The sequence below is a fragment of the Gorilla gorilla genome, chromosome 19 (genome assembly GCF_029281585.2).
Source record: "Gorilla gorilla gorilla isolate KB3781 chromosome 19, NHGRI_mGorGor1-v2.1_pri, whole genome shotgun sequence".
In the NCBI taxonomy this organism is placed as follows: Eukaryota; Metazoa; Chordata; class Mammalia; order Primates; family Hominidae; genus Gorilla; species Gorilla gorilla.
In genome coordinates this window covers 35,205,591-35,232,356 of record NC_073243.2, presented here as the reverse complement: position 1 = coordinate 35,232,356, position 26,766 = coordinate 35,205,591, and the positions used below count along the sequence as shown (strand labels likewise).

The 26,766-nt window shown below is 41.5% G+C and overlaps 1 protein-coding gene across 3 annotated transcripts in view; it reads left to right on the top strand.

Annotated features, from left to right (window-relative positions):
• The window catches only part of IQGAP2 (IQ motif containing GTPase activating protein 2), a 307,664-nt gene that overhangs the window by 51,296 nt on the left and 229,602 nt on the right, over positions 1 to 26,766 (top strand). For 2 of the 3 annotated variants that reach the window (XM_019013491.4, XM_019013490.4), the window contains exon 2: positions 7,123 to 7,222. The exons of the other annotated variant lie outside the window; for it this stretch is intronic. In XM_019013491.4, coding sequence (XP_018869036.3) covers positions 7,123 to 7,222 — 100 coding nt within the window. The remainder of the gene's footprint in view (positions 1 to 7,122; positions 7,223 to 26,766) is intronic. 3 annotated transcript variants of the gene reach the window in all.

Sequence of the window (26,766 nt, the reverse complement as noted above, 5' to 3'; positions counted from 1 at the left end):
CCCTCCCCCCTCCCCCCACCCCACAACAGTCCCCAAAGTGTGATGTTCCACTTCCTGTGTTCATGTGTTCTCATTGTTCATTTCCCACCTATGAGTGAGAACATGCGGTGTTTGGTTTTTTGTCCTTGCAATAGTTTGCTGAGAATGATGGTTTCCAGTTTCATCCATGTCCCTACAAAGGACATGAACTCATCATTTTTTATGGCTGCATAGTATTCCATGGTGTATATGTGCCACATTTTCTTAATCCAGTCTATCATTGTTGGACATTTGGGTTGGTTCCAAGTCTTTGCTATTGTGAATAGTGCCGCAATAAACATACATGTGCATGTGTCTTTATAGCAGCATGATTTATAATCCTTTGGGTATATACCCAGTAATGGGATGGCTGGGTCAAATGGTATTTCTAGTTCTAGATCCCTGAGGAATCGCCACACTAACTTCCACAATGGTTGAACTAGTTTACAGTCCCACCAACAGTGTAAAAGTATTCCTATTTCTCCACATCCTCTCCAGCACCTGTTGTTTCCTGACTTTTTAATGATTGCCATTCTAACTGGTGTGAGATGGTATCTCATTGTGGTTTTGATTTGCAAGAAATTAGATATTCTTATACAGATTTACACAGCGGACCAAATGAATTTTTCTCTTGTGTGAAATTTATAAATAATTCTTCTATTCTGGAAAGACATCCTGGGTTTGGAGACCCAGGCTTGGTTTAAAAACAAATGAACAGTCTGGTGCAGTGGCTCACACCTGTAATCCCAGCACTTTGGGAGGCTGAGGTGGGCATCCCTCAGGAGGTCAGGAGTTTGAGACCTGCCTGGCCAACTTGGTGAAACCCAGTCTCTACTAAAAATACAAAAAAAATTTAGTCTGGCATGGTGGCGCATGCCTGTAGTCCCAGCTACTTGAGAGGCTGAGTCATGAGAATCGCTTGAACCCAGGAGGCGAAGGTTGCAGTGAGCCAAGATCGTACTACTGCACTCCAGCCTGGGCAACAAGAGCGAGACTCTGTCTCAAAAAAAAAAAAAAACAACAAACAAAACCAACAAGTGTTAAGTAGATGTTTGTAAGTATGAAAAAAGTTTGGGGACTTTTGTATGAAAGTGGGATTAAGGAACCCTCTTTCATGTGTAGATCCTGATGCCATGTACATTGAAAGCATATTTGCAGAAAAGGATAAATTATTTTCGTAAAGCCTAAACTATCTCTCCATTTTCCTGCATAATTATGACAAGCTTCTTAACTATTCCAGGCCCTAGTGACCTCACTGCAACAAAGAGGGTATTGGCAGCCAATCAGGAACTCTAACTCTTGTTGGTAAACTTGTCTTGTCACTGTTAGTTACCCTCACTTCTCCACCTGGGAAATTCTTTTAATGCTAAACTTGAAGATTTGGGGCTTTGTGTTATTATGGTAGGTGGCCATAGTTGCTTACAGCCTTGTCTAACCCAAATATCCTCTGAAGTTGTGTGTTGATTTATAACTTTGGAAGGTTCTTAGAAATGTGTCATGGGGGAACAGTTCCAGGGATGATGTGGAAGGCAGGCTTTCCATAAAGTTCCCCTGCCCTTAGTATCTTGTGTGACTATTAAGAGAGCAGCAAACTTCGTAGGACTAAACTTGGAAGGACACAGCATCTCTGCCTTGAAGCACAAAGTTGAGCACACCATTCAGCAGCCTTTACTAAGCACCTATTATTTCCTTTGCCCTTGGTAGGGATATAGAAATGAATGAGACTCGAGGGCCTGTGCTCAGTGTCTCATAATTTTAATGTCTTGATGAAGCCATGTTTTTAACATGGGGGTGGCAGTCTCTTTCATCGTTTCAGATTCTTTAGAGTGCCTGTGAATACGTATTGGTTTACTAACAACTTCGGCCTAGGGTTTGCCTATTTTTCAAAAGAAAATTCAGTTTAAGGAAGTTTGATTATGTGGTCCTTTAAAGCTTAAGATTAAGCAGTTGTGAAATACTTTTGGAAGCTGGTATGAAGCAGGAATGTACCACGGGTCAAATTTACAGAGGGTATCAGCTTACTTGAAATCTTGGACTTTAGGTTCTCTCATCTTTATATTCCATTCTCCCATTCCCACCCCAGTTTTAGTGTCTTGGAATCAGTTCTCTTCCTTCTAGTGTGTTCTTTGATGTATAAATGCCATCTCTGTTAACTATCCTTTAAGTTGTGAGAGGGGGCAGATATCCTTTTAGGTATTTTCTTCCAGATAAAAGCAGTTCCCAACTCTTAGAAGATGGTTCAATGAACAATTGAAATGAATTATCTATTCAAGTATACTTAGGATTCCTTGTAGAAATTTTGAAACACATAGAATAACAATGTATATTTATAATGCTAAGGCTGGGCACCATGGCTCACTCCTGTAATCCCAGCACTTTGGGAGGCGTAAACTGGAGGACTGTTTGAGCTCAGGGGTAAGTTCAAGGCCAGCGTGGGTAACATAGTGAAACCTTGTCTCTACTGAAAATAAATAAAGGTTAAATTTTTAAAAATACAAAATAAATGCTAAATTGTGGGCATATTCTTTTCTTTCTTTCTTTCTTTCTTTTTTGAGACAGGGTCTTGCTTTGTCACCCAGGCTGGAATACAGTGGCGCGATCATAGTTTGCTGCAGCCTCCACCTCATGGGCTCAAGTAATCCTGCCTCAGCCTTCCGAGTAGCTGAGACTATAGGCTTGCACCACCACACTCAGCCAATTTTTTGTATTTTTTTGTAGAGATGGGGCTTCACCATGTTGCCCATGCTAGTCTCAAACTCCTGAACTCAAGGGATTCATTCACCTTGGCCTCCCAAAGTGGTGGGAGCTACCCCAGCCGGACATATTTCTATGAATTGGTAATTCCTGGTTTTCTGCTTTTCCTTGAAGAGAAACACCCTAAATAATACCCTATTACAGAACAGATTCCAAGCCCTGGTTTTGGGGCCTCTTGCCAACCCTCCCTTCAATATATCCCTCAAATCTAAGCATTTCGTAATTATGCCAAACTTTCAATTGTTTAATAAAAACTTTGAGAGACCTTTTGAGTCATATTCATCACTTTGTGTTCCATCTCCATAATAAACTGGCACCAAGCAGCCACTCAAATGTTTGTTGAACAAATGAGTGAATTTTAATACAAAGTGTATGGTGGCCTTGGTGTCTCTGTGTGAAGGTAGCAGGTAGAGAATAGGGGAAATTAAACAGTGACCATGTCAACTCCTTATTGAATTAGGTAGATTTTGGGCTATTTTTACATTGGATTTTGTACGTATTCTTTGGGAAATGGACTCCTAAAGGACCCTTTCATTTCTAATTTATACTTCTATTTCAAAATACTCTCTAACAACTTGCTTTCATTCTGCTCCTTGAATCTGTGAATAAGCCTTATTGTATAATTTTCATAGAATGCAATTGCATTGAACTGTCATCTGATGCTACAAGTGGTATTTTGTGAGTTGCTAATACGTCAGAAAGCTTTATTCTTCACAATGTCCTCATGTTTTTTGTGGTTCACGGCAGCAAGTAAAGATGAACTGTGGAGGTTGCAGTTAATCAAGTTACTTTAAAATGAAAAGAATTTTGAAGCCACTTAAATGACCTGCTTCTTGGGCTTGGCAGTGACAAGTCCCTTCCTGGGCCCACTTAGATTTAACAGCAGGAGGTACTGGGCAAAGAATAAGGGCTGCAATGTTGACAGACCTTAGTTCCGGCCCTGGCTTTACCATTGACCCAGCAAATAGCTGTGGGCAGTCCCTTTCCCTTGCTTGACTTTGGTTTTCTCATTTATAGGAAAGAGATAATGCCTATCTCTCAGGGTGATCATGAGAACCACAGAACCACAGAACCACACAGTAACATATGGAAACGTCCTTTATAGGCAGTAAAGCCACATCTTAAGTGAATTATTTTATTAGCTCCATGATGGATCTTTAAATGACGGTGTTATTATCCATGCCAGTGGTTCTTATCAGAAGCCACTACTTAGTAAATATTGAGTAATGCAGAAATATTTGCAGGCAGTCTCTGTGGCCCAGAAGGATCTGCTTTTGCTGTTAAGATTTTCTCAAATTCCCTAACCTTCCTAGACTTACAATTTGACAGTAGATTATGAAAGGTGTTCTCTCCCATTCAAGGAAGGTGAGGCCAAAGTGTGTGTAGTTAGAAAGTCAGTGGGCCAGGCAGAAGGTCAGAAGGCAAGGAATGGATATGTACAAGGAAGTCCCATGAGGGTACACATTTTTTATACTTATTACCCTGTGTCTGGTGCTTTGACTCACATGTGGCACATAGAACCTACGAATTGAACATTAGTTGAGTAAAGTCCACAGAATGGTGCTATCTTTGCTCCATTAATGATCATACTCTTATTGAGTGTAAATAAATAAAATTACCTCACAGAGATATTTTGGAGCCCTTTGGGAGCCTTTCCTGATAAGATGTTTTATTTTTTCATCATATATTTTTATAGAGCATGCAGCCTGTGCAGGGAGGTGTGCTGGGCACCATGAGGACACAAATATGTCTTCTAGGAGTTTACTGTTAACCAAAGCAGGATAGGAGGGCATTTTGAGCTGAGACAATGAGGAAGACTTTGGGAAGAAAAGTGCCCACTGGGTCAAGCCTGGAAGATAGGTAGGATCCCACTAGATGGGGTCAATATGTTGCAGTTGCAATTTAAAGCTTTGTGGGTGTGTATTTTAATTCACACATTAAGTAAAATCTCTTATTTGGACAGGATGACAACAGAGTTTGGGAGCCCCTCAGCAGCTGTCCTGGGCTGGTACAATCTTGCATGGTTTGTGGAGGCAGTTGTGGGCAGAGGCCGAGGGACGGGGTTCTGCTGGGGCTTCTGTCTCCTGCTGGGGGGTTAGTCGAGGCTGGAAGGGTGCAGCAGCATAAGAAAGATGGGGAGAGCACCGCCTTTTTAATGTGACCCCAGTGCCCACTCTTCCAAGTTGGGGATGGTGTGACAAGCACATGGGCTCCCACTAGGAGTTTTATTTTGGATCCAAACCTTAGTGTTTCTGAAGTACTATAAAATGGAAATATCCTGTCAGAAATGGGAAAGTCTTTAAGCTGAAATTAAAAAGAGAAACTGGAAATCATGAGGTATCTTGGGGATTAACTGTTCAGAACAGTAGAGATGGAGGATTAGGTGATGGTATGTGAGTGTGGCAGGTATCATTTAAGAAAACACAGGGAAAGAAATATAACTTTTTTTTGAGACAGAGTCTCATACTGTCACCTAGGCTGGAGTGCAGTGGTGCTATCTCAGCTCACTGCAACCTCCGCCTCCTGGGTTGAAGCGATTCTCCTGCCTGAGCCTCCTGAGTAGCTGGGATTACAGCTGGGATTACCACCACGCCTGGCTAATTTTTGTATTTTTAGTAGAGATGGGATTTCACCATGTTGCCTAGGCTGGTCTGGAACTCCTGACTCAGTAATCTGCCTGCCTCGACCTCCCAAAGTGCTGGGATTACAGGCGTGAGCCACCGTGCCTGGCCTAAAAATTATAATTTTTAAAGTCTATTCATTATGGAGTAATGATGAGCTCACTTAGTGAGGATTCACTGGAAGGTAGTTTTTCTGTACACGTAGAGTGCTATCTATGTGCAAGGAGCCCTGACAAATTCGCAGGAGACATGAAGATGATCAAAAGCTTCCTCTAAGGATCTCCTAGTTTGGAGAGACAGACAGACTGATTTACAGTGGGGGGCTTTTCTGATGAGTGATGTAATAAAAATGTGAACTAAAGTGCCAAGGAGAGCTAATGGATTTAGATTCAGAGATCCATGGAATTTTGCCTGAGATGATGTGAAAGGCACCACCTGCAGAAGGTGGGAGAATGGCTTTCCAGGCAGAGAGAAGGGTGGAGCAGAAGCACTCAGTGTTGGAGGGAGTGGTGTGGTCCTGGAACACGGTGCTGCCTGGGAGCTCTGGCTAAAGTGTGGGCTTCCTGGATGGGGGGAGATGCAAAGTGCTCTAGAAACTTGTTCTGCAGGAAATAGGGGAGCCATCAAAAGTTTTGAGAGGGGGAGTAATAAGGAAGACGCTTCTGTTGGCCATGGGGAGAATGAGTGGAAGAGGGGTAGTGGCTGAGTGACTAGACCTGTTCTGAGAGTTTATGGGAGAGACATTAAGACCTGGACTCTCGCAATGGAGGGGCAGAGCAAGATTGAGAGCTTCTGTACTTTTCTGAAATGTGAGAGCTCAGTTTTAAAGTTTAGATTGGACTGAGTTTATTAAAGAAAAAGAAAATGTTTTTGACAGATGTCAATCTTTGTTGACACCCGTTGGTATCAATGCTGTGGGGTGAGGTCTCCATGTTCAAGGAATGGAGCCACAGTGGAAAATTGGGAGTGGTAGGAAGGGGGATGGGACAAGGATGAGGACATCCATGGAAGCTCCTGCCCATTTGCACACTGCTTTTTTTTTTTTTCTGAGACTGAGTCTAACTCTATCGTCCAGGGTGGAGTACAGTGGCGCAATCTTGGCTCACTGCAACCTCCACCTCCCAGGTTCAAGTGATTCTCCTGATTCTCTTGCCTCAGCCTCCCAAGTAGCTGGGACTACAGGTGCCCCCCACCACACCTGGCTAATTTTTTGTATTTTTAGTAGAGATGGGGTTTCACCGTGTTAGCCAGGATGGTCTGGATCTCCTGACCTTGTGATCCGCCCACCTCAGCCTTCCAAAGTGCTGGGATTACAGGCGTGAGCCACCGCACCTGGCCTTGATTCACTTGTTAGAAATAATACTGTAAAAATAAAAAAACTAGCCAAGTGTGGTGGCGTGTGCCTGTAGTCCCAGCTACTAGGGAGGCTGAGGTGAGAAGATTGCTTGAGCCCAGGAGGCTGAGGTTGCAGTAAGTCATGATGGCACCACTGCACTCCAGCCTGGGTGACAGTGCCAGTTCCTGTCTCAAAAAAATAAAAATAAAAATAAAGGAAAAGAAATGATATTGTAAAATCCAAAGGCAAATTTCTCTCTCTGCCTGGTGTTTCAATACTCCGGTCTCTGAATGTTAAATGTTCAGCTGCATATGATTTTTTTCTGATTGATTGTCTCGGGTGTTTAATGAAGACTGCCTTTGTAAATCACAAGTTGTTATCCTCTATTTCTAGCTATTGTGGACGATGAAAGGCTCTCTGCAGAGGAGATGGATGAGAGGAGGCGGCAGAACATTGCTTATGAATATCTGTGCCACTTAGAGGAAGCCAAAAGGTAAGATCCAGACTTAGTCTATTTGTGCACCATCTCTTGGAGATAAGCTTTGTGATAAGGGCGTGGGATTTGATGACCAGAGGGTTCTGAAATGGGCCAGCAATTCTAAAGAGTTGTCGTAGTTGGAGATGGCCAGGGAGAGATTCTTGCCTGCACTCAGTGATTTAGATTTGGCCAAACCTCCCATGCCAGGAGACCAGTGGGCTAGGGGTGACCCCTCCACACTCTGCTCCACCCCTGAGTCACAGCTGGGTGCACATCACACTCCTTTGCATATGCTACATAGTTCTAATAACTCATTTGCAGTCTTGTTGGCAGCAGGATAATGGGAGAAGAAGCATCTATTTCTTGCAAATGGTTGGGCAGAGTTGAGAAAAAGTTGATGCCACAGCCAAAGTTGAGGCACTAGGAGGAAGGCAACTATTCGTTTCCCTGCCTCGGAGCCTCCCAGGAAATCACGGGGCCAACTGCAGATTGTTTCAAATTCTTCATCTCACTGGCTTGGATGTAGAGGAGCAACAATGACTTAAATCAACTTCCTTTCTCCCCAGAGCTTCCTTGGGTCTTTTCCCCACTCGCAGCCCAATGATGATAAATGCCCAGCAGGACAGTGGCATATCAGACTGAAGTCCATCAGTCCCTAAGTAGGTTTATGACAGCAATCTCCTCTTTAAACCGTGGGTGTGTGGCCACTTAGGGTATATTGTCTCTAAAATCACATTGACTCTTTTAGGCTTTTTAGATTAAATAAATGTTGCGTTCTCCAAGGAGAAAGTGAAGATAAAGAGTCCTAAGTGCAAATACTTTCCTCATGAGAGGAATTGAGAGAACTTTATCCTTTGTGGGGCGAATACTACAGAGTTCATATACCATGAGTTAGAATTTGATTGAATGCTTTATGCCAGGGTGGAGCGACAGTATTGTTCCCTGGACAAAGATATGTTCCAGCCCTCTTAGCTATATAGAAATAAATACTTGGTTAAATGGTCACTGGTGTTAATTATCTCTGATCACTGATGAATGGCTATCTACAGAACTAGAATGATGAGGTTTTTAATCAGTATTTTGGTGACACATGCCCTAATTTGACATCAAAATTGCTTTCAAGGGGTTTCTCAGAGTTGTTTAATATTTTAGTAGTGTCACGTAACTTTCTTTAGGCTCTAAAAACCAAGTTTTAAAGATTGTTTAACATGTCTGTGAAGTCTACAGTTAGGTTGCAGGATGCTAGCGATTCACTTTCAGTCTAAGATCGTTAAAAACATGCTTTTAGTCAAGTTGTCGCAAAAAAGTTAGATAAGAAGATTAATTCATAGGCACTAAAAAGAAGTGGTCCCAACCACTCCTGAGGCTAAGCTGGGAGGATCACTTGAGCCTGGGAGGTGGAGGCTGCAGTGAGCTGAGATTGGGCTGCTGCACTCCAGCCTGGGTGGCAGAGTGAGACGCTGTCTTTAAAAAAAAGGAAAAGAAAGAAAGAAAAAGAAAAGAAAAAATATACTTTCAGTGAATAAGTTCAAGGAGATAGTAGAAAAACTTACTTTTCTATTGATACTCACTTTACATTCTGTTTTTGCCTCCTGTTTTTAACAAGTGGGAAGGGGTGTCATGTAGAGGAAAATGATATGTGATTGGGAGTTGGTGTACCTAACTTCCTGGTCCCAGCTCCACCACTTACACAAGCAGCTTGACCTTCCACAGACCATTTAACCTGTGGGAAGTTCAATTTGTCCCCTCTGTAAATGAGACAATCAAGATGATGTTACTTATTGCCCTACTTATTCATGGATTCAAGGATTTTTAAAAAATCATTTAAAGAAGGTGAAAGTATTCTGTAAGCTATAGTGCCAGTCAGGTTTATGGTGATAACATAAGCAAAGTTTTCTCCTCAGTATATTGAAATGGTATAAATGTAGCTTGAAAGCTTGTCATCTTCTCTAGTATTTTTGAAATTCTGTATTTGAATTTTGTTTCAGAAAGTCAGCATAATGATTATTTCAGATTCTTTGAGGAAAACTTTCCTTGGAATAGTTTCATGAAAATAATTATCAAAATGTACAATTTTTCCTCTAAGATGGCTTTTCATAAATTTATTTGATAAGAGTATATTAGATGTAGTATATATTTATGAATCTTTTATTAAGACACAAATACTTTTTTCTTTGTGCTTTTTCTTTTTTTTTTTCTGAGATGGAGTCTCACTCTGTCGCCCAGGCTAGACTGCAGTGGCGGGATCTCAGCTCACTGCAACCTCTGCCTCCTGGGTTTAAGTGATTCTCCTGCCTCAGCCTCCCAAGCAGCTGAGATTACAGGCGCTCACCACTACACCTGGCTAATTTTTGTATTTTTAGTAGAGATGGAGTTTCACCATGTTAGCCAGGCTGGTCTCGAACTCCTGACCTCAAGTGATCCACCCACCTCGGCTCCCAAAGTGCTGGGATGACAGGCGTGAGCCACTGTACTCGGCCAAGACACAAATACTTTGAAAGAAGCTGATTTTTGGTCATGGATTATATAAAAATTTGTGGCTACTACTAGACATATAGTTGTGCTGATTTAAGAAAGCATAGTGCACAGAAAACTCATGGTCTTGAATGCAAGAAATACAGGAAAGGGTGAATTTGTCTTTCTTGAAAAGATGAGAGGATTTATTGCATGATTCTTTTAAAGTATTAGTACCTTTGGAATTTGTGATATTGGGTTTATTATAATGCACATATGTGGGTTCACATGAATGGAGTTGACTTAGAATATTGAGTTTCTACTAAATTGTATGCTTGTACTGTATATATTCATCTAGGAAGTGTTTCTTGTTTCTGATTTCAGTTGAAATGACTTTATTGCATTTTAATTAAAAATGTATTGGTTCTGTCTTTCCACCTGTATTTCTTTCTGGAGGTGAGAATTGGAAGGTATCTAGTTTGTGTATCCTGTAACTTAAGATTTTTACAAATTGAGAATTATAATATTCCAGTATATCTTTAATTTTGGTTTTATTAATTTCAAAATTCTATAGAAAATCAGGCCACTGAAAAGTTCTTTATTCAGAGGGGACATCACTACCAGCATTACAGAAATACAAAGGATTATAAAGGAATACTATGAACAATTACATGCCAATGAAAACTTAAAGGAAATTGACAAATTCCTAGAATGACAAGCTACTAAAACTGACTCAATAAGAGACTTAAACATCTGAAAAAAACTAACATAAACAGAATGAGACTTATAATAAGTGAAGAGCCTGACTTAGAAATCAGAAAACTTCCCACAAACCCAGATAACTTCACAGTAGAATTCTGCCAAATGTTTAAAGAAGAATTAAGAGCCGTCCTTGCAAACTCTTCCAAAAAATACGAAAAGAGAAAACATTTTCCAATTCATTCTTCTGAGGCCTACATTACCCTAATACCAAAACCAGATAGCCATCTCAAGAAAACTAAAGACCAATATCTCTTATGAATACAAATGCAAAAATCCTTAGCAAAATACTAGCAAATCAAATCCAGCAACATATAAAATACATGTAATACCATCAAGTGAGATTTATCCTAGGAAGCAAGCTTGGTTTAAGACCTGAAAGTCAATATCATAGACCATATTAATGGAAGAAAGGACAGAAGCCGTATGATCATCTCAATATATGCAGGAGAAACATTTGATAAAATCCAGCCCCCTTTCTTGACTTAAAACGTTCAACAAACTAGGAATAGAAGAGAATTTCAACCTGATAAAGGACATCTATGAAAAACCTACAAGTAGTACCATACTCAATGGTGAAATACAGGAATAAGGATGTTTTTTCTTACCACTTCTGTTTAACATTGTACTGGAGATTTTAGCCAGGCAGTTAGGCAAGAAAAATAAGCAAAAGGCATCCAGGTTAGAAAGGAAGACGTGGAACTATTTCTAAGGGATGTTATCTGGTTTATAGAAAATCCATAGGAATCTACTAAAAAACAGAACAGAAGAAAACACTAAAACAACCCCACCACAATGAGTCCATCATGGTTGTAGGATACTAAGGGAGTGTGTAAAAATTGCATTTCTTGACACGAGCAATAAGCAATCTGAAAATGAAATTAAGAAAGCAATTCACTATATGATAGCATTAAAAACAATAAAATTCTTAGGAATAAAATTAACAAAAGAAGTACAAGAATTGAACACTGAAAACTACAACACATTGAAAATTTTAAAACTCTTAAATAGATGGAAAGATATCTCATGTTCATGGATTGGAAAATAGCATTAAGAAAACAATGGTCCCAAATTGATTTATAGATTCAATACAGTTTCTAGAAATATTCCCAGCTGCCTTCTTTTTTTTTAAATGGATAAATTAAAAAGCTGATTCTAAAATTTGTATGGTGGCCAGGTCTGGTGGCCTGTGCTTATCTTCCAGCACTTTGGGAGGCTGAGATGGGAGTATTGCTTGAGGCCAGGAGTTTGAGACCAGCCTAGGTAATGTAGCGAAACCCTGTCTCTGCAAAAAAAAAAGTTTTGAATTAGCTAGATGTGGTGGCATGCACCAGTAGACCTAGCTACTCTGGAGGCTGAGGCATGAAGATCACTCAGGAGGCTGAGGATGCAGTGAGTTACGATCACACCACTGCACTCCAGGCTGGATGACAGAGCAAGACCTTGTCTCAAAAACAAGAACAAAAATAAAGTTTATATGGAAATGCAAAGAATGCAGAATAGTCAAAAGGGTCTTGAAAAAGAAACGCAAAGTTGGAGGACTCATTTTTCTATTTCAAAACGTACTTACAAACCCCACAGTAATTGAGACAGTGTGGTACTGGCATAAGGATATGCATATAGATCAATAGAGTAGATTTGAGAGTCTAGAAATAAACCCTAACACTTCTGGTAAACTGATTTTCATCAGCAGAATAAAGGCAATTCACTGGGAGTGAGAGAAGATGACCTTTTCAACAAAGGATGCTGACTACTGAATGTCTACATACATAAAAATGAATTTGGACCTCTGCCTCACACTGTATACAAACATTTTCTTAAAATGGATTATTAACCTAAATGTGAGAGCCACAACTGTAAACCTCTCCAGAAGAAAACAGGAGTAAATCTTTGTAGCCTTGGGTGTTAGGCATTGGTTTCTGAGCTATGACACCAAAGCACAACCAATAAAAGAAAAACAGATAAATTAGACATTATAAAAACTGAAACCTTTTTTGATTCAAGAGATACCATCAAGAAAGTGAAAAGACAAATCATGTGTCTGATAAAGGTTACATGTATTCAGAATATACAAAGGGTTCTTAGTCGGGTGAGGTGGCTCACACCTGTAATCCCAGCACTTTGGGAGGCTAAGGCCAGCAGATCGCTTGAGCCCAGGAGATCGAGACCAGCCTGGGCAACATGGTGAAACCCCATCTCTACAAAAAAATAGAAAAATTAGCTGGATGTGGTGGCACATGCCTGTAGTCCCAGCTACTCTGGAGGCTGAAGTGGGAGAATTGCTTGAGCCTGGGAGGTGGAGGTTGCAGTGAGCTGAGATCACACTGCACTCTACTCTAGTCTGGGTGACAGAGCAAAACTCTGTCTCAAAAAAATAAAAATAAAAATAAAGCACTTTTAAATTCTACATAAAGAGTTAATAGCCTAATTTTAAAATGGACAAAAGTTCTGAATAGACATGTCTCCAAAGAAGATACACAAGTGATCAATAAGCATATGACAAGGTAGTCAACATCATTAGTCATCAGGGAAATACAAATCAAAACCACGATGAGATGTTACTTCATACCCACCAGGGTAGCTATAATCAAAGATGGACGATAACAAATGTTAGTGAGGATGTAGAGAAATCAAAACTCATACATTGCTAAACAGATTGTAAAATGGTGCAGCTACTTTAGAAAATAGTCTGGCAGCTCTTTAAAAAATTAAACGTAGAGTTACCATAGGACCCAGCAATTATCCTCCCAGGTATATACGTATGAAAATTGAAAATCTATGCCCATACAAAAACTTGTACTCAAATGTTCACAGAATCATTATTCATAATGACAAAAAGCAGAAACAATCCAAATGTCTACCCACTGATAAATGGTGATGTATCCATACAATGAAATATTTCTCAGCTATAAAAAAGAATGAAGTACTGATACATACTACAACATGGATGAACCTTAAAAACATGTTGAGTGAAAGAAGCTAGACACAAAAGGCCACATATTATATGAAATGTCCAGAATAGACAAATCCATAGAGACAAAGTAGATTAGTGATTGCCAGGGCCTAGGGGAAGAAGAGAAATGCTGGGTAACTGCTACTGGGTATGGGATTTCTTTTTGGGCTGATAAAAATATTCTAAAATTGATTGTGGTGATGGTTGCACAACTTTGAGTATACTAAGAACCACTGAGTTGTTTACTTTAAAAGGGAGAATTGTATGGTATATAAGTTGTATCTCAATAAAGCTATTTATTAAAGATAATTTCCTTACACTGGCTTGGAGAGGTCCTTAGGAAGCTGTTAAATAAGATCAATTGGTATTAGCAGATACATTGCATACAGAAGGTACCCCTAAGATACACGAGATATCTAAATACTGTGTTTGTTTTACAGATATTTATTGAGCATTCTTTATGTGTAAACAAGCCTAGGAGGGTTGTTTTGGGAGATGGAGTTCAGGCAACAAATAATGCTGTGCTCAGAAAAACGCGCCATTTGGTTGAACTTTTTACTCAAGAGTTTAAAGTTATTTTCCTTCATTTATGTTTGCTCTGTTAATCTCTCTGTATATGTGTATCATCTCCATATCCAGCCATCATCCTCCTAAACAGCTCTCATATGTTCACCTCTGTATCCCACCACTGCTAGCCCGCCGAAGGATTCCAGCATCTCTTGTGAGACTACTGTAGTGGCCCTTAACTGGTTTCTTCATGAGTCTCTGGCCTCCTTCAATCCTTTATCTGTCTTATAGTCAGATAAATCTTTTCAAAACTCTGAGCAAACTCCTTTACTTGGCCTCATAGGCTCTGCATAGTCCAGTTCAACCTCTTTAGTTTTACATTGTGCCGCACTGCTCTGTGCTTCAACCACATTGATCTGTTTTATTCCCTGTTCGCTCCTGCACAGGACCTTGCCATGTGCTATTCGCTTTTCATATTCCTCTTTATCTAGTCAGACTTACTTCCTCTTCAGATTGCAGCTCACTTTTTCAGGGTATCCTTCTCTGGCTTCCACATCCAGGTCAAACTCACCGATTAGAAGGCCTTTTGACATCACATCTATTGCATGTTTGAATGAATAACGTAATGCCCAGTGTTGGATCAGTATCATTCGCTACTAAGGAGGTTTGATTATGCTCTGTTTTCTGTACATTTTGGATGTTGGAGGTAACAAGGAGGATATGAATCAGACTCACGACAGACAGCTAGACTGCCAGCCTAGCGGTAATCTTTGTTTCACTGAAAAATTCTATATTGCAGTTAGATGATGCAAGTCCTTCCCGACAGGTTTGTGACCCAGTAAGTTATGAAGCTGGGAACTCCAGACAACTTAATAAGCCATGATACCACAGTGAACTAGAAAATATCCAGAAAGGCGTATAGAGTATTGCTCAATGAATGAATGAAGAGGGAAAGAGGAAGCCTGTGTATTAGGAGGACTTAAGGCTGAAATTATTGCTCAAACTTCTATGAAGTCTTTACGTATAGATGTTAAGACTCAAAAAATGAATTTTTTTTTTTTTTTTGAGACGTAGTGTCACTCTGTTGCCCAGGCTGGAATGCAGTGCAGTGGTGCGATCTCGGCTCACCGTAACCTCCACCTCCTGGGTTCAAACGATTATTTCTCCTGCCTCAGCCTCCCAAGTAGCTAGGATTACAGAAGTATGCCACCATGTCTAGCTAATTTTTATATTGTTGTAGAGACAGGGTCTCACCATGTTGGCCAGGCTGGTCTCAAACTCTTGGCCTCAAGTGATCTGCCTGCATTGGCCTCCAAAAGTGCTGGGATTACAGGCGTGAGCCACCGCTCCTGGCCTCAAAAAACTAATATTGATGGCAATGAACAAAATATTAAACAGGCTTATTTTTAGGACCAAAAAGAAGTAATTTGGCTCTTCACCCAAATTACTTCACCCTACAGGCTGAAGGATTCAGATGAAGTGGAGAGTGAATCAATTCTGTTAAGAGGCAAAGGATGTCTTGTATATGTATTAGTTGCCTATGACTATGTAACAAGTTATTCTAAAACTTAGCAGCTTAAAACAATAAACATTTATCTCGGGATTTTTGAGGGTCAGAAATCTGTCATTGCTTAACTGGGTCCTCTGGTTTTGGGTCTCTCACAAAGCTGCAGTCATCTCACAGTTCACGTGGGGCACACCCACTTCCAAGCCACCCAGTGACACTGGCAGGATTCAGTCTCTGACAGGTTTTTGGACTGGAGATCTCAGTTCCTTGCTGCTGTTGGCCAGAGTCTTCCCTCAGTTGCTCACCACTTGGGCCTCTTACACATGGAAACTTACACATGGCAACTGGTTTCCATCAGAGTAGGCAACTGAGAGAAGAAGATGGAAGCTACAGTCTTTTTGTAACCTATTCTTAGCAATGACACCCATCATTTATGCTGTATCCTATTCATTAGAATCGAGTTACTAAGTCAAGGCCATGCTCAAGGGGAGGAGTTTTCCACAAGGGGATGAATTCAGAGGGATGGGGATGACTGGGCACCACCTTAGAAGCTGCCTTTCACAGGGTGTCTTCATAGGCTTTTGAAATTGACCCCAGAAAGGGAATTTGAGGATAAAATTATTTTTGTTACTATTAGAAACTCAATCAGAAATTGAATCCTTCCTGATCTGAATGCTTACGGTTCTAAGCTTACTGCTGCCTTGATTGTTTTTTGTTGGTTTGTTTTTTTGTTTTTAATTTTAAGGGTCTTGCTGTGTTGCCCAGGCTGGATTCAAACTCCTGGGCTCAAACAATCCTCCAGCTTCAGCCTCCCAAGTAGCTGAGGCTACAGGTGCTTGCTACCATGCCTGGCAACTCCCTTGATTTTTTTGAATTGGGAGCTGTTTTAAACTAAGCCTTTTCATTTCTTTGTCATTTAAAATAATACTAAATGGACTTTTTAGGTTTCCTTTTCAAGTAGGCCCTCAAAGCTAACTTTATAGCTTCTTTGCTGTGGGGCTTTTGCTGAAATGAAACTGTACAGACAAGTCTACTACTAATATGGGCTTTGAAATGTCCTCTCTGATGCCAGAAATCCTACTATTTAAATTAAAGGAGTAACTTTTCCAAAAGAATTAGTACTGCTGAGTAGATTTTATATTAATCTGCCTAAAATTTATTCAAATAATGAAAATGAATCTGTTTTAAGAAATTCAGTCTTTTAGTTTTTAGGACAACTATGCAAAAATGTACGATGGAGAATTCTTTTTGGATAAACTCTAGGTTGAGGAACTTAATCCAGCCGGAGCTATTGTGAAGGTCAGAAAACAGGAGAGGGAATCTTGGCAAGGAATGGAGACGGAGTTTGCAAATTGCAGCTTGAGTAAATAGTTATGAATGGGACTGCTATTGTGTCTCCCAAGGAAAGTTCCTGTGATATTATATTCCTTTTTTAAGGAAAGAGAAAATGCACAGAAAACTTTTGCTGTGCTTCCTTTTTCTGTCCTACCTCTGAAAACAAACTAAGCAAAAAAACAAAACAAAACAAAACAAAACAAAAAACACCCTTCCCTTGGTGATAGGCTTGTTTAGAAATATTATCTTCAAAGGTCTCTTTATGTGAGCCAAGCCATTGGCTATATTGGTGAGTCTGGGACAGTTACATATGTGCCCTGGAAAGAAAACAAAACACGGGTGTGATTCCTTTTATGTCAGGGTTTACAACTCAGATACCAAAAGAATACCTTGTTGATTAAATCAAGTCTCAAGCTCTGGCCTTATCTAGTGGTGAGTTAGAGAATCAGATTTGAAAGGAGAAGTGCTTCAAATGTTTAAGCAAGTGAAAGCCATGAGTTGCTTAACAGTCAATATTCATGATTAGTTTAAAAAAAAAAGAGAGAATCTTCTGACTGGGGAATACTTTAGAGAATCCAATGGATTTCCTCTGCATGCTTGGACCTCACTATCCTTATTCCTAGGACATACCCATGGATAAGCAATGCTAATAAGAACTTGGAATTTCCAGGGAAATATTTTTCTTTGTTGCTCTACACACAAAATAGTAATGAAATTTTTAAGAATTCTTAATTGCAGTTTCAAAACATAAATAGTTTTCTTGTTTCCACTGTAACTCTCCATTTCTCCCTTCCCTCCCTTGTTCTCTCCCTGGCTCTGACCTCACCTCTGCTTTCCACGGGGAGCAAGATGAACTGCTTGGTTGTTCCATGCGGCAGCTGGTGGGGCAGAGGGTGCAGTGAGCTGAGAGCAGGGACCCCCTTGCAAGTCTGGCACCTGGTTGAGGGGAAGGCCTGCTTGGGGCTGCTTTCCAACCAGCTTGCCTCAGGAGCCCTGTGCCAGCGAGGCAGAGATCAGGGCCTGGCACATCCCAATGGCAGGGAGAGAGTAACTTGTGAGGAGCCCAGACTTGTCCAGGGTAGCTTGGCAGAGTTGGAGAGGTGGTCTTAACAGGGTGATCTCTGTGGCACAGGAATAGACGTGATCCCAGCCAGCCCTACCTGCCAACAAGTAGTACTTGTAGTTGGGGCCTCAGAGAGGTGTTGGTGCTGAGGGCCAGCTGGCGGTGACCAGGGATTATGCTGTGGAGCTAGAATGGAAGGAACACTTATTAAGGATATAAAGGAAAAAGCTACAGGACTTGGCAGGGGTCTGGATTTGGGCAGCAGAGGAGGACACTGGGAGGTCAGATGCCCTGGGGCAGATCAAGGCATTGCTTATCTGACTCAGCAGGACACATTTCGTGTTCTCTGTCTGCCAAGCCTAGGCTTGGGCATATAGTAGGTGGAAAAAGTTCTTTGTTTTTAGTTTCACATATTGTACTAGCTTTGGATGTATGTTGGACAGGTGCCAATCGGGTATGTTCTGACAGATGAAAGTATAACTTTTCAGAGTGCTGGTATTTTAAAATACAAATAATCGGTATTAATCATCTCCAGCCAAAGACAAGTTGAGCAACTGATATTTGATCCCAAAGTTTATATTTGTTTCTCAGGATCTTCAAAGTTGGAAACCTGGGAGAGGTTTGGAATTTTCCATGATTGCAAATGTACTTTACTCACAAGGATTATCACACGAGTGTCTACTCACCAGGCACGGTGCTTTAAGCATTCAACCCACATGGTCTCGATTCTCACAACCACTCTATGGGAAGGAGCATTATCCCCATTTGATAGATGGAAAAACCAAGTCTTGGAAAAACTTAAGTAATTTATTCAGTGTCGGTGTCGCAGCCAACAGGCGACAGCAACAGTATTACAACCTAGGTCTTTCTGACTTCAAAGACTGTGCTTAAAAACTATAACATACTGTCCCATTTCTTTATTTCTTAATGTGTTTTGATCATGTCTTCCTTGTAAGTCCAAAACATGGTCTTGGTTTTTAGGTTCTATATGGGCTAGTTCTAGTTCTAGCTCTTGATCAATAAATTCTCACTTAAGCTTTGGTGGAATTAGCACAGTATAGCCATCCATTGGCTATATATGGCTATATATTGTTTTATTTTCCTTTCTCTTTTTTTTTCCTGTGAACTGTTTCTATTTTAACTGGTACTATTATAAGTAGTTTGTTCTGGGAATAATTTATCTTGTATTTACCTTGTGTTCTTCCTCCCTCTTTTGCTCATTTTAGGCTGGCTCTTTCTTGCTCTCTCTTTTTTCAATTAAAATAAAATAGAGATGAGATCTCACTATGTTGCTTAGGCTGGTCTTGAACTCCTGGCCTCAAGCAGTCCTCCCACCTTGGCCTCCCAAAGTGCTGGAATTACAGGCATCAGCTACTGTGCCTTAAAGTATTATTAAGAATTTGTACTTCTCTATGATGTAGACTTTATTCTGTTCTCTTCACCCAAGAAAATTTTGGTGCATCTTTGTTCTTGGTTAGGCCTCCATACTACCTTCAATTCATCAATTATCTTTTTGGTTTTGCCACTATTATGACTGGTTTCAAAGAATGCTTGGCTTTTTGTTGAAACATCAAAAGGTATGAGTAGCAAACAGCACTGAGATCTCTTCCTTCCTGTGTGAACCTCCCCACCGGAAGCTGCCTCATGCTGTGATGCTTAAAAGTCATAAAACGGTATCATTATTCAAGGCATAGAGTGACTCTAGGGAAGCTGGTGAGGGAGAACATTTGTACAAGGTTGTCACAGAATGATTTCTTTGTGTCTTCCATTTTTAGGGTGATATAGAATGTAGAGCGATCTTCCATTGCCTTCTCAGTCTGAACACCTTTGTTTTTCTTTAACAGAGTCAAATCCCCATTTCATATATGGGGACACTGAGGCTCAGAAATTTATCTCACTTATCCATGGTGGAATTAGTGGTAGATTTGGGATTAGGATAAAGGTCTTCTGACTGTTTGACAGTGCTCTTTAGCTCCATGAGTCTCTATAAACCATGTTGAGTAGTAAAAGTAGAAAGCTCAAATGAGTCTCTATAAATCATGTTGAGTAGTAAAAGTAGAAAGCTCAAATGAGTCTCTATAAATCACGTTGAGTAGTAAAAGTAGAAAGCTCAATAAAGAAAAAATATAAACATGAATATTAAACTTATTTGGTAGATTCAGTTCAAGTTTGCTTTTGGTTAAATGCTGCAAATGGTTTGGGGGAATTAGCCATTCATATGCTCTTGTCCTTGATCTTTCATTTTTGCTGAGAAACTTGAACCCATTTTGGTGCAAGAACAGGAATTCAGGAATTAACATTTCTAGTCATTTCTGCACTCTGTACTCCGTCCTACTTGGCTTAATGTCCCTGGGTTGCTTTTTTGTTTGTCTGTTTTTTCCCATCGTGTGATCTGTAATACACAGCTTTTCCTGCCTCTGGTATTTCTCAAGGCAAGAGTTGAGGCAGCTATGTCATCTGGGAGAGTGACTTAGGGCAGTGATCCCCAAATTCATTTATACCTGCATCAAGGTCACTTGGATGCTTGTGTGAGTGCAGGCTTCTGAGGATCACTCCTGACCCTATAGGGCCATCTCTAAGGACAACCTCCGCCTCCCAGGTTCAAGCAATTCTCCTGCCTCAGCCTCCCAAGTAGCTGGAATCACAGGCATGCATCACCACACCTGGCTAATTTTGTATTTTTAGTAGAGACGGGGTTTCACCATATTGGTCAGGCTGGTCTTGAACTCCCGACCTCATGTGATCCACCCAGCCTCCCAAAGTGCTGGGATTACAGGCATAAGCCACCGCGTCCGGCTGAGGTCTGCCTTTTAACAGAGCACTGGAGTACACTATTATGCACACTGATGTTTGAGATAGCATCTATGGCTGATGCTGTCTCAGCTCTCAGCCTTCCCACCCCAGCTTAGAAAAAAGGAACGGAGGATACCCCTTCCCCTGGGATGAGAGGGGAGAGAGGAAGGATACTAAGAGTCACCATCTGCTGAGGTGAGGAGGGTGGAGGCATGAAAAAGCAGTAGTGCATCAGCCAGGGTTGGATAGAAAGCCTGAGTAGTTTTGAAGATCCAATTAGAGTTATAAATGTTCTTTGCAGAGCCAATAAGCATTTTCATGTGAATTTCTCCAACAAGATAAAAGAATGGGGTAACTATGCCTAGGGATTGACCTGCTGGCTCTGACCAAGTCATAGGTGTTGGGGCTCAGACACTGATGCCCCAAAATACAGCATTTTGACATTCCAAACTGAAGAAGCTTCTAGGTGTCTCTGACATTCCTGCATCCCACATTCTCTTTCAAAGGCTTTATCTACCAAAGATCGAGACCCACCAGGGGAAAGAATTGTTTTTCCTTCCCCTCCCTGTAAGACCAGGAATGTGGCCACACCTGAACAGACCCTTTCACAGGATGACATACAGGTTAATCTCTGTTCCCCATCCCTTTTCCTTGGTAATCTCAACCAAATTCCTTTTCTGACCCCCTCCCATAACCTGTTCTGCTGGGATGGTAGTTACGCTTCTGAGTCACTTGAGGGGTGGGTAAACATGTGAGTCTACTTGTGTACATGTTAATAAAACTTATATGCCTTTTCTCCAATTGATCAGCCTTTTGTGAGTTGATTTTTTCAGAGAACCTTCAGATGGCAAAGGGGAGGATTTCCTTTGGCCTCTGCATGGGAAACAGGGACTCCAGGGTGTTCATAAGAGTATTGCTGAAATTGGGTTCTTGAGGTCCCATCTGGCCGAGGAGCCTGTGAAGCCAGGATGGGAAAGATGGAGTGGGGTGAAATCAAGGAACCACCTATAGTGAGGATAAAGGGCAGGATCTATAAGAATAAGGAAGTGGGGAAGTGAGTAAATAGAAAGGCTATAGTCCAAGATTTGGAAGCCTTGATCTTACAGGTGGAGTATTTCCAGGTAGTGATAACGTGCAAGGTGTGGTGCCTGTGTGTGGTTGGAGTGTAGTGGAGGAGTGTTACCAAGGTCATCCACCTTCTTGAAGCCACCCAGCAGAGGCAGGCCTGGGAGGAAGGCAGCAATTGTGGCAAGAAAGGAAAAGTCCTGGAGGTCAAGAAATGAGTGGCAAGGTTAGGGGTGAGAGGGAAGAGTGAAGCCCTGAGAAGTGAGGTGATGGACAGGATGTGGCCTGGGAGAAACGTTTATTTGGGAAAGTGATGACTATCCTCTCTTTGTCCTGGGAGTCAAGGAAATTTGGCAAACAACCACCCCTGGAGTGGGTTTATGAGGGGTGGGATTTTGAAGCAAAAGCCAGCTTTTCGTTAGACAAGTAGGTAGAGAAAGTGTAAACAAAAAGTGATAATATAGGAGAATTACAACGGGTCAGGAGTTCAGAGGCTCATTGGAAGGAGTGAGTAGGCTTGGGATATGTTTAAGGAGGGCTGGTTAGCAGGATGGAGACAGATGACTTTATATGAGTTCTGGGGGGTCAGGACTTTTACTAGAGTTTACTAGGAAACCAAATCCACTGCAGAAACAGGCACAGATTTATGTAACTGTGGTAGGGGCCCATTAGAGATCTTGTGTTACTGATGTACTAATTGTGTTACTGATTTATTACTAATTCATTAGCTGTGACATACACTTTCAGCAAGTGACTAAAACCTTATGACCCAGAGTAAAACAATTTTATATCATGACCCAGGTAGCTGTGTGATATGTGTAATAAGTGGGCGTGTGTGTCTAACTAAAGATTCACCGAGCAACACTTAACTTCTACTATATGCAACAGCCTCTGATGTTTACTATTCTGTTCTGTTCTAATTCATTTTCTAAGAAAATGCTGGTCATGAACCACTGTGTTGATTTTATGATCCATTAAAACATTACAGGTCAGGCATGATGGCTATAATCCCAGCACTTTGGGAGGCCGAGATGGGTAGATTGCTTCAGCCCAGGAGTTTGAGACCAGCCTGGGCAACATGGTGAAACCCTGTCTCTGCACAAAATACAAAAAAAAATTAGCCAGGCATGGTGGTGCACGCCCGTAGTTTCAGCTACTTGGGAGGCTGTGGCAGGAGGATCACCTGAGCCTGGGAGGTAGAGGCTGCAGTGCACAGTGATCACACCACTGCACTCCATGCTGTGTGAAAGAGTGATACCCTGTCTCAAATCAAAACAAAATAAAACATTACAGCCGCATTTGAATAAAGTGCTTTACGCTATCTTGAGCATGTTTTGGTAATAGTTATGTTCTGCATAACAATATCCCATAAGATTATAATGGGGCTGAAAAATTCCCAATCAAAGCATTACTCACGTGTTTGTGGTGATGCTGGTATAAACCTACTGTGCTGCCAGTCATATGAAAGTGTAGCGCATACAAATGTGTACAGTACATAATACTTCATAATGGTAATACTTATGTTACTGCTTTATGTATTTACTATGTTTTTATGTTATTTTTAGCGTGAACGTTCTCTACTTAAAATAAAAAGCAAATTGTAAAATGGCCCCAGGCAGGCCCTTTTGGAGGCACTGGAGGAGAAGGCATTGTTATCATAGGAGATAACAGCTCCATGCAGACCTTTCAGTGGGACAAGATGTGGAGGTGGAAGACAGTGATATTGATGATCCTGACTCATGTGGGATCTTGCTAATATGTGTGTTTGTGTCTTAGTTTATAGCAAAAAAGTTTAAAAAGTAAAAAAAAATTAAAAAGTTAAAAATAGAAAAGAGCTTATAGAATAAGGACATAAAGGGAAAAATATTTTTGTACAGCAGTAAAATGTGTTTGTGTTAAGCTAATGAGTCAAAAAGTTAAAATTCAAAAGTTTATAAAGTAAAAAAGTTACAGTAAGCTAGGGTTAATTTATTATTGAAGAAAGAACCTTTTTTTTTTCTTTTTTTGAGATGGATTTTCGCTCTTGTCATGCAGGCTGGAGTGCAATGGTGTGGTGGCTCATGCCTGTAATCCCAGCACTCTGGGAGGCCAAGGCGGGTGGATCACCTGAGGCCAAGAGTTTGAGACCAGCCTGGCCAACATGGCAAAACCCCTGTCTCTATAAAAATACAAAAATTAGCCAGGCGTGGTGGTGCGTACCTATAATCCCAGCTACTTGGGAGGCTGAGGAAGGAGAATCACTTGAACCCAGGAGGTGGAGGTTGCAGTGAGCTGAGATCGTGCCACTGCACTTCAGCCTAGGAGACAGTGAGACTCCGCCTCAAGAAAAAAAATAATTTAGCATACCCTAAGTGTACGATGTTTATAAAGTCTACAGTAGTGTACGGTAATGTCCTAGGCCTTCACATTCACTATCCTAAAGGACAGTGACACAAGTCCTGTCCTCAAGTGATCTGCCCACCTTGGCCTCCCAAAGTGTCGGGATTACAGGCGTGAGCCAGGCGTGGTTGTGCGCACATGTAATCCCAGCTACAGGCCGGGCCCCCTTTTTATGTTTAGATACACAAATACCACCATGCTACAACTGCCTACAGTACTGAGTACAGTCACATGCTGTATGGGTGTGTAGCCCAGGAGTAATAGGCCATATATCCTAGGTGTGTAGAAGGCTGTACCATCTAGGTTTGTTTAAGTGCACTCTGTGATGTTTGCACAATGACGGAATCACCTAATGACATACTTCTCAGAACACATTTCCCTCATTAAGTGATACATGACCGCACTAGGTGCTGCTTCCTAGGCATCTCTGGGAGGAAGAACATTAATTTTAATTTTCTGTACCTAGTTCATACTTGGGGTTTATTGTACCATCTGGGAGAAACCAGGAGGTGTTTAGTTAGGCCTTTCCCTGCTCACAACTTTCATAGGCTCCATTTTCCCTGCAGGATCATGGAAGGGCACCTCCTGAGCCTGGCCCAGGAGCCCATACTCACCCCTTTTACACCGCCTCCGCCTTCCCACCATGGTTGATCGTTCTCTCCTCAGTTATGCCTCAGGTCCCTGTCCTGCTTCCACTGTGCATAGTATGCTTTATGGTAACTTTCTCCATGTGTTGTCCTCTCTTAGCAGTCAGGGAGCTCCCTGAGGAAGACATTCTCACTCGCTGTACCCCACTGCCTTGCACGGGGCCTGTGCAGAATGGGTGCTACGTTGCTTTGCCTGAGTGAGTGCTGTGATCTCAGAAGTTCTGGCTTAGGCTCCTTGTCCCTGTGCTTTTGTCTAGAGAGGCTTTGTGAGGGATGCTGATTCTGTTGGATAGCCTTTGAATGATTTTCATTCTCAATTGCATGGATCGCTTTGGGGAACACAGACCAGCTGGCTGTGCTTGGCAGCAAGGTGTGTGGTGGAAATGGCTGAATTCCACATATCCTCTGTTACTCACAGACATTTAGGGGAGCACGTGCCATCCCTCTCACAATTTTGAATACATAGGACCGGGTGCTCCTCACCCTTCCATTTCAGTGGGATAGTTTGTCTAGCAGCTGCTCTGTGCTGATGACATTATGAAATAGAGATTTTAAAGGACCTCTGTGCAAATGGAGCCCCTCAACCCCTGACGATGTGTTCTGCACAAATAGGTTTAGGTAGGCTTTTTATGCATCAGAACTGCCTGCAATCTGAAACACACCAACAAGACAGGTTCAAGGATGAATTAACAAAGGTTCAGCAAACTTAAATGATATTCAGAAGACTTGTGGCTAAGTCAAATTATAAAATAAACTCATGTGTGTGGTATAGAACTGTGTGTGTGTGTTGGTTTTGAGAGACTGATAGAAGGAAGAAGTAGATGGAGTATTATTTTCTTACTCCTGATGTGTCTCCCAGGCTGGATGATGACAAAGAACAAAGGAGAAGTTGTCAGGCTCAGTCAAGGAGAAGGGAGGAGCGATATGGTTTAAGTGTGGAGGAAGAGAATTGAAGGGACATTTGTGCCACTTTACGCACCCACAGAGCTGTTTGTGTAGGTGGGGGCTGGGCAGGGATTGTCACCAGAGACTGACTTCTCTGCCTCAGAACTTCACTCAGTGGGGTGTCTGTGTGCCTCAGATTAATGTCAGCCTGCTCAGGGAGAAGCAAATATGTGTCCTCTGAGGGATAAGGCACATATTTCACGTACCCTCTGTTCCGGATGGAGCTGAGCTCAAGGGACTGGGTGGAGAGGAGGTCCTCTTCTCTCAAACATGGCCCTTCTTTCTCGCAGTCATACTTTTGCTAATCCTCTCTCTCTGGAATAGTTTTCTTATTCCTTTCTCCCTCACTTATCATTTTACTCCTTTTAAAGTCTACCTGGTCTTCAAAGATGAACCCAGAGCTTATCTTTTCTCTGCAGATTTCTTGGTCACCCAAATAGTGGTAATTTTTCTTCTGAACGCCCCTAGCACTTACTGTCCATATCACTTCTGTGTCATGTATAACAGAATAGCAGATGGAGGAAGCTCAGTGTTCTTGTGTCTCATATACATAGGCAACTTCCATATTATTGTTCTGTATGTTATCTTGTCTCCCCAAATACAGCCCCAATGTGTCAATTCTTACCATGTCTGCTACAGTTCCTAGGGGATTTTGCAGGGGGAAAGAAGTGAGTTGTCATGTAAATGAAATAATGGTGTACCTTGACTGAGGATGTGAGAGAATTTTTTGTGCATCCCTGGGCACACAGCTGTCTTAGTCTCTTGTGCCCCTATAACAGAGTACCTGAGACTGGGTAACTTGTAAAGAACAGAAATTTGTTTCTCGCAGTTCTGGAGACTGAATGTCCAAGATCAAAGTGCTGGTGGGTTTGGTGTCCCATACCATCTGGTTATCTGTTTCCAAGATGGCACCTTGTAGCTGCATCCTCCGTTGGTGGAAGTGATGGAAGGAAGGTCAATAAGGCCCTACCTAGTTCCCTCCAGCCCTTTTATAAGGTCACTAATCCCATTCATGAGAGCTCTGCCCTCATGACTTAATCATCTCCTAAAGGATCCACCTCTTAATGCTATTACAATGGTGATGAAGTTTCAACATATGAATTTGGGGGCACACATTCAGGCCATAGCAGCAGCCTTATATGGGAACTGACA